The sequence below is a fragment of the Nicotiana tabacum genome, chromosome 4, assembly GCF_000715075.1.
Source record: "Nicotiana tabacum cultivar K326 chromosome 4, ASM71507v2, whole genome shotgun sequence".
In the NCBI taxonomy this organism is placed as follows: Eukaryota; Viridiplantae; Streptophyta; class Magnoliopsida; order Solanales; family Solanaceae; genus Nicotiana; species Nicotiana tabacum.
The window spans coordinates 139,957,558-139,966,240 of NC_134083.1; the positions used below are offsets into that span (position 1 = coordinate 139,957,558).

At 32.7% G+C, this 8,683-nt stretch overlaps 1 protein-coding gene across 1 annotated transcript; it reads right to left on the reverse strand.

Annotated features, from left to right (window-relative positions):
- Nucleotides 1-2,226: 2,226 nt before the first annotated feature.
- On the reverse strand, nt 2,227-6,640 carry LOC107820696 (GDSL esterase/lipase At1g71691-like). Its single transcript, XM_016647027.2, has 5 exons — nt 6,277-6,640; nt 5,208-5,341; nt 4,137-4,376; nt 3,413-3,662; nt 2,227-2,630 (listed from the first exon to the last, which is right to left on the reverse strand). Exons 1-5 carry the CDS (start codon nt 6,563-6,565, stop codon nt 2,410-2,412), a joined length of 1,134 nt encoding a protein of 377 aa, XP_016502513.1. The 5' UTR covers nt 6,566-6,640; the 3' UTR covers nt 2,227-2,409.
- Between the last annotated feature and the right edge of the window lie 2,043 nt (nt 6,641-8,683).

Below are 8,683 nucleotides of genomic sequence, written 5' to 3' on the forward strand. Positions count from 1 at the left end.
GAATTGAAGATAAGAAGTTGGGCGACGCGAGAATATTTGCTCGCTATAGATCATATGACACGAGGATTAAAGCTCGCTATGGAGCTAGCGACGCGCACGCTAAAGCGAGGAGGAGCTCGCGTAAGAGGTTGCGGCACACAGTGTATAGCGAGGTGAAGCTCGCGTTTTGCCTTGCGAGGCGAGGCCCGTGGCGAGTGTGTTCCGGATTTTTAAAGCCTACTTTGTCTCCTATTTGATTTTGGACTTGGTTATTTCGTCTAGGTCTCTTCCCTACACATATAAATAGTCATTAAACACCATTTTTAGGAGTTTTGCGATCGGAGGCAAGAACACCACGTGGACAACTTTTGGAGGAGAAAATCATAGAGTTCTTCATCCCTTTATATTTTCCTTGTAATTTATTTATGCAAAATACTTGAAAAATTGTTACTACGAACATGAGTGGTTAAAACCCATAATTATTGGGTTGTGATTTAGCCATGAATATTATTATTTTATGTTGACTTAACCTTGATTATAATTTACTAATATATGGTTGTTTCTTCAATTCTATGATTAATTGCTTAATTGCCTGGCCAACAGTTAGGTTCTATTTACTATCTATGCTATGCTTGGGAAAGCCATGTTTAGATTAGAGAAGAATTGAAGAGAGCATGATCTTAACTCTTAGGGGGAGGGGATTGTGGTTAGGATAGGAATATACTTAGTCACAGTACTTAATTAAATATCGTAATCTTAATGTGTTCTTGATAGATTGATTTCATAGGAATATAGGCGTTAATCTATTTTGAATAGGCGAGTAGTACTTCGGGAGAAGGCTATGAGAGCAATTGTTCGATTAATTAGCAACCATGAGTGAATTGTATGAAAGGGAGAGTTAACTAGAATACAATAGGATTGGTGAATCGATCACAACCCTGGAATATTTGTCTCTACTGAATACACCACAATTATTTTGCTACTTGATAATTTAGTTAATCCTTTGAATTATAGTTTAGTATAATCACATTCTTGAACTCGATTTTGGCTTGACTGAATAACAATCTTGGTGATTTTAGTAAGTAGTTGATACAAGTCTCTGTGGGTTCGACACTCGACTTATCATTTTATTACTTGTGCGATCACGTATACTTGCGTGTGCATTCGGGAGAAACAAAAAGAAATCTCAAGATTCTGAAGATTGATCAGTTAAGTCAAGTCGCAAATCACTCCTTTGATTATGAATGCGGAAAGTAAGGAAATCATTGAATCCAGCCCATCTCTTGAGAAGGATTCTGAGGCAATCCTTGGGTCAAAACTCTTAGAATATTTTGTGCCTCAATCAACGGTCAATCTGCAACGGCTAGCTCAAAAAGAAGTTTGCATGATCTCAAGACTCACGTATAAGAAGACTGACATACTCAAGAAAAAGACTACACAACTTATCATTGTTTCTATACGTTTCTAGTTCTTAGCACAAACAATGTATTCTTGAGTTTACTAGTGTCTCAAAAGATAGCAAGTGTTAGAAAACAAAACAAGAGTTGTGTCAAGTTTAGAGAAACAATTGTTGCTGGAAATCGTTGGTGGTGAACGAACCAAAAACCACTACTGTTGTAACGAATTATTGAAGATTTAAGAGAACCCTTGTGACCCAAGGGAACTCGACGTAGGTACCACACCGATACTTAACCAGTATAAAACTCCTGTGTTCTCAGCCTTTAAATTCTACGGAATTTATTTTTGCTGCAAATCAAATCTGCTGAAACAGTTGAGACTACTGATTCCCTCTTAAGACGGAGGGAATATTATCAACCATGCATAATGTCTTCTGATTCTGTATGTACTACTGAGGCTGAAAGAGCAGTAAGAACTAACAAGTATATATCAAATTTAAAAAAAAGTAGATAATGATATGCTACAAATTACCTATAAAACACTGTCTTAAAATTGAAAAAAATATAAGAGTTTAATTGTCATTGACATATGTGGAAGAAGAAAGAGATTACAACACTCGATAAAAATATGATCATGCACGCTAGAATCAATTATTATTTAAAATAAATTAAAATGAATACACTATATAATAGTTCTATTAAACGTTAGTATATCTTATCATGGTATTTCTGAGATTGGTCTGGTTTTCGATTGCTGGTTGTACCCTATCCTTAGGTATTTTTTATTCTTTAACTTTAATATATAGTTTCTTCCTTTTGTTTAATAGGCAACAAACAAGGAGCATTTTAATGTGTAGAGACAAAAAGGATTTTCACATTCTAACACATCCCATTAATAGTTTAGTACAAGTGCAACTGCCTCAGGTTTTGCTGCAATTTCCAGTACTTCTTCACAGTCAGAATATTTTCTCAACTAAATATAGCAAATTACACACACAGAGAGAGAGACAAAATATATGGAAATTAAGCTTAATTAAAGAGCAGCAAGCTGCTGAATGTTGATAGGATAAACAACATCAGGACCACCACTAAAAGCTCTCCTTCCAAACAAGATATTCACTGCTTCAGTTGGGTGAAATGCATCCCAAAATATGTATTGATCCCTATTTGGACATGGTGTTTGCAATGGCAGACATGTTATTTGCCCTCTATTTCTCCCTATTCCACAGCACCCTCTGTCTATCACGCTAAATCCTGCAAGCATCATTAGAAAAAAGAAGATTTTTGTTAATATTTTGAAAAATCTTTATGTTCATGGAAAGAAATGAGAGAAACACACAAAAGGAATGAATCCTTTTTTTTTTTTTTGTAAATAGTTTTTATATATTTTGAATTATTAATTATTGTAACTTATACTACTTTTTATGTAATTTTTGAAAATATAAATTTTATTTTAAGAATCTATGTCATAATTCACACTAAAAATTAGTCAATTTAACTCCCATACTCCGAAAAAGTTCAAATAAATTGAATCAGAGGGAGCATGACTTATTTGTCTGTTCCATCCCTTTCGTGACAATACATCACGGGTATAAATTTTTTAACTTCATTAATTGATAAGAATAAATTTTATTAGAGAATATGAGTCAACATGATATATAAATAATTAGCTTTGTCTAAATTGAAAAAAACATATGCTAAGATTTTCATTTGCATGGATGATCATAGAGAACAAAAGAATAGAAAAACCGTTCCGGTCCAATTACAAGCAAGTTATATAAATTTTAATGGGATATTATCAATTCTAGCCCGCATCAAAAACTATTTATATTCAGTAGTCGGAAAAATGTATAATTTTTGTATATAACATACAAAATATATATATATATATATATACAAAAAATATACATTTATTTTTGCTATTATTTTGAAAGCGGCTATACTTTTAAATGTTCATGTTACTCCAAAGGGCTTCTCATGAGTTAAATATGATAAGACGAAGAAATTAGATAAGAAAGTTGTCAATATTTACTTACCATATCGTCTGTAATTGGTAAGGAGATCTTGGAACATGTTCTTAATGTCAATGTAGATGAACTTAGAACCAGGAAGATTGGCATTTAAGTTGCTAAGCATTGACTTAACATTGTTGCTGAATGGCAAAACAAGCTGATTCACTTCCTCTGAGCACACATTACCATTACCCTGTGCAAGAATACTTGGAATGCAACCCATTAGTCCTAATCCACCGATCACAAATTTTCTTGCTCCCAAATTATACAATCTCTGCAATTTCAACAATTCCAAAAAACGATGAATATAATAACATTAATTAAAGTAGTTACCATGTGACCAAGAGGTCACGGGTTCGAGCCGTGAAAACAGTCTCTTACAGAAATGCAGGGTAAGGTTGTGTACAATAGACCCTTGTGGTCCGGCCCTTCTCCGGACCCCGCGCATAGCGGGAGCTTAGTGCACCGGACTGTCTTTTTTTTAGTTAGATAGTAAAAGAAAGTATTCACGAAGAAAAAAAGGAAAAAAATAGGGCAGCGCAGTTCGGTGCACAAAGCATTCCGCATTCACGTAGGGTCCGAGGAAGCGCAGCATCCCAACGGGTGTGATATTGACAGCCTATCTAATACAAGCATTAATGGCTTCTTCCACAATTCGACTCGAACCCGTGACAGGTCACACGTAGACAAATTTAGTGTTAGCTTCGGGCTCCCCTTTAAGGATAAAAAATAAAGGAGTATATCTTACACTAAGCTGTTGACTATACTGTTGAACCAATAGATTGGCATATTGCTGAGGATTATACCGATTCTTAGTATCATAATTGGGCATTAAGTAATTGTTGAGGTAGTCATTGCTTCCCATTCCCACAAAGAACATGCATTTGGCTAATGCTTGTGCTACATCTGGTGCACCAAGATTGTCTGTAATTTGATCGAGTGTGTTCTCAAAGTTCTTGATTTGCTGATTGAATGGAATTCTCCCAACCTGGAATATAATATCCAAATTAACAAAAATCAAATAATTATTAGTAATTAAACTATATGGTTTACGTATTTACCAGTTAATACTCCAACTTACATTATTCTTGTTTTTTTATTGTGCTGAATTAATGGCTACTTGTTAATTAATTAATGAAACAGTTCAAGTCTGCAACCTTTACATGTTAGGTTCCTACATATTAACAATAAATTGTCATGTATGAGGCTTCATTTATAAGACCCTTAAGCATTGTAGGGCCAATAAAATATTAGTATTTTCCAGGGGGAGGGATTTGTATCCTAAATTTACCCCTCTTTTTTTTTTGGTCTTTGACCTCTATTTATTTTTTGTGCGGTTGGTAAATGGGTGAGAAGCAATATAAATCTAGAAGAATTATCTCAAATAGCTGCCCACCTAATCTCATAAATTAAAAATAGTCGGCGGATATATAATAAATGTATGATTCATGTGTAATATATGTATAATTATGTATAATCGATATATATATCGGTTAGAACAAATATACATTAAATCTGGCCGGTTATTTGTGTAACAATACCTATAATCTACTAATTACTCTATTCCCTTTCAAGTACTCCACTAAAAATATATAACAATTTCATTTATAATACCTCAGAGATAATGCAATTCTTTCTATAAAAATTTAATTCTCTCCATTTCGGGACGACGACACTAAAAATTCGAGTTCCTTGTTGGTTCCTTCTTGATCAATATAATAATGTCATCATATTGTATAAATCATGCACATACCATTTCTTTTTCCTTTTGGTAAGGGAGGTGTATATTAATTAGGAAATGCAATAATTAAGAACTTACAAAGTTTCTGCCAGTAATATCAAGAATCCCAGCAGCAGCAGAAGCATAGTTCACTCCAAACCGCATTTTGTCTCCTGAAGCATCTGCTGAAGCTTCTGTGTATGCTGGAATGAGTGGTAGTCCTAGCAATTCAGCTGTGCATGTACATGCAAAAGATTAGTATAATTTTCTGAGTGATTTTCTTCCTCAACTATTATTATATTACTTAATTATATTCCCATGATCCTCCAAAAGTAGTGCATTTTTGGAGAATTGAACATGGGTGCGGCAAAACTTTTGGAAAATCCACGCAATATAGCCCTTTATTAGGCAGTAATGAGTACAGTATATTTATCAAGCCATTCTTATAACTTCTGTTTGGCTATATATATATTGATGAAGTTATATATATAGGTTATAAGGTAATATGTGCAAAGATTCTCTTTTATTACAATTACAATCTTCTAATATTCTTCATTGTCCCTTGGTTTCTATTTTAGATAGTGAATCCACTTATTGGAAATACAATGAACAATAACAAGTTAATATATAACCTGTTCTCACGAATAAAATCATCATATGAAATTTGAATTGGCTGTTTAAGGTTTATATACTAAACCAAAAGCCACCTGGATAATTGATGTCAGAAGATACTCAAAAAGAAGTTAATAACACTAATACCATCTCTAGCATGTGAATAAACCCTTTTAAGTTCTAATGATCTTTAGCTTAATTAAACATGTGGATCTAAACTTAACTAATCCTTAATGAATAACTAGAGATCAAGCCTAAATACACTACATAATGTTCATCTCAAGCAAAATAGCATCTCATCATCGATATATAAGCAGTGAAATTTCCCTGCCGTAATTAAGAGTAGGAAACTTAACATACATAAACAAGAATCAAGAAGGTATGCAGAAATAAATTCCATGCAATAAGAGTAGAAAACAATGATTTGTTGCTTAAAAAAAGGGGCAGCCCAGTGCACAAGACATCTTCGTTTATGCAGGGTCCGGAGAAGGGTTGTACTCTATGGGATATTACGTAGACAGCCTAAATGTAACAAAAAACATGTGTGTTTAATTACCAATTTCATCAACCATAGTGTAACCATTGGAGAAACGACCAGTAGGGCCACCATCAAAATCAATCCCATAAGGAAAATAGTTGGCCTTTGCAAAAGAGGGCAAGTTGTTATTATTGCCATTGTCTATTAAAGAATCTCCAAATATAAACATGGCTGGAACCAATGCCCTCCTTCTTCCACCACCAGCTTCTGGTGCCAATGCATCATCCACTTCTTGACATGTTGCACTATTCACCAACACAAACACCACAAATAATGTACAAGAAAATATCCTTATAACACTAGCCATTTTCCTAGACTAGGTGTGTTATATTCTTTTTGTTGTTTTTTTTTTTCCTTTTCTTGACAAGTTTATGATGAGAAATGAAAGGAATGAGAGGGTTTAATAGAGGGAAGAGAGCGGTGGTTGGAAAGTAATAAATGCTTTCACCTGTAAGCTGTTCTTTGCAGTAAATGAGTGAATATACTGGAATTCTTTTTGGAAATTTTGAGAATCAAAGACATATATGCCGCGTTTTTGCCATAAATATATTAGTCCGCTGATTATTCCCATCCTTTTTATCTGTCTTCTAAGGTGAAATGTTTCAACAATTTGAAGAGTATTTCAACTTCAACAAATTTGAAAAAACATTCAAGTTCTAATATTCATAAATACAGACGAACCTTTTGTTAGAAGGAATAATTTGTAGATTAAATGGTACAAAATAATCGATTATAATTTGAATAGAAGAAAATAATCTTATTAATTATAAGAATCTCTTGTGTTTTATATTACCAATCTCCTGCGTTTTAAATATACTAGTGTTAGGGTACGCGCTTTGCGCATATGTCCCGTTTTGATGAGTCAGAAAATAAAAAATTACATAAATATTATTAAAACATTATATCTTGAGTTATAAATAAAAATTAAAGAAAATAATATAAATTCCTAAGAATGATGAGTGTTGATTTTACTCAATAACAGGAAAAATATTGCTCCACACAAATCCTCATAGTCTATACTCAAATTATTTACTCAATTATTATTTTTTGACGTAACTTTTAATTTATTTCAAGAGAATAACTTGAAATCATAAATATCAGATATAGTATTTGACGTTTTATAATTTTATCTCAACAGATCTAAGATCATTGCAAAAATGATCTGGGACAAAGTAAAAAAACAAAAAAGATACTGAAATTCCTAATATAAATAAAAGAGGAAAGTTCTTAAACACTTCATAATCCTTCTTTGAGCAGCTCAAAAATATTACAAACATATTGAAAGACTACATATTATAGTCCATAAAGAGAAAACTATTTTATATAATTGACTACTATTTTCTTTTAAAAAAATATCACGGATTGTGGAAAAAGTATACCAAAGGGATTAAGAACGTAATTGCTCTTTTACAATACAAAGACAAGAAATAATACAAGGAGCATAGGAATTGACACTAATACATGAGTCACCAAAAGCCTTGTGATTTTTGTAAAAGGAATTTTCTAAACCACTATTATTTAATGTTTATTAACTTCTTATAGCTACCATATATATAATTACTCCCTATAACTACTATTCAGTTGTAACACAGTTGTATTTGTTATATTCGCGCTGCTGTATTCATGAATACAATAGTAGAAATCTCCTAAAAAACTAGGGAGTATAGTTGTGCGCGACTATATTTGTTGTAGGGGAATCCAGCTATTTAAGAACGAAAAGAGGATCAATTAGCGTGTATCACTCCTAATTTAACTGAACAAAATCAATTCTAAAAAATTCTGCTGCTACTGTTCTGTATTCCATATTGTAATGACCCGACCGGTCGTTTTGAGTATTTATGCTCCTTTCAAATATTTGAAGTCTTGAATAGCTTCATATGATGTATTATGACGTGTGTGAATCGACGGTTTTGGTTTTCAAGTGTTTTGGAATTAGTTCGGAAGGATGAATATCATGTTTGAAGCTTTAAGTTGGAAGAGTCGACCAATTTTGAATTTTTAGTATTTGACCTCAAAACGAAGTTTTGATTGTTCCATTAGGTCCGGATGGTGATTTTAGACTCGAGCGTATGCCCGAAATTTCATTTGGATATTTTAGAAGGTTTCGACACCAATTGGCGAAAGTTGAAAACTTGAATACTTGGAATGTTCATAAGTTTGACCGGAAGTGGACTTTGATGATGTGAAGCTTGGATTTCGATTCCGGAAATTTGAATAGCTTCGTTATGTCATTTACGACTTGTGTGCAAAATTTGAGGTCATTCCAGATCGATTTGTTATGTTTCGGCACAAGACCTAACTTAGAACAAAACATATATATATATATATATATATATATATATATATATATATATATATATATATATATATATATATATATATATATATATATATATATATATATATGTTAGGTGATGGACAACCT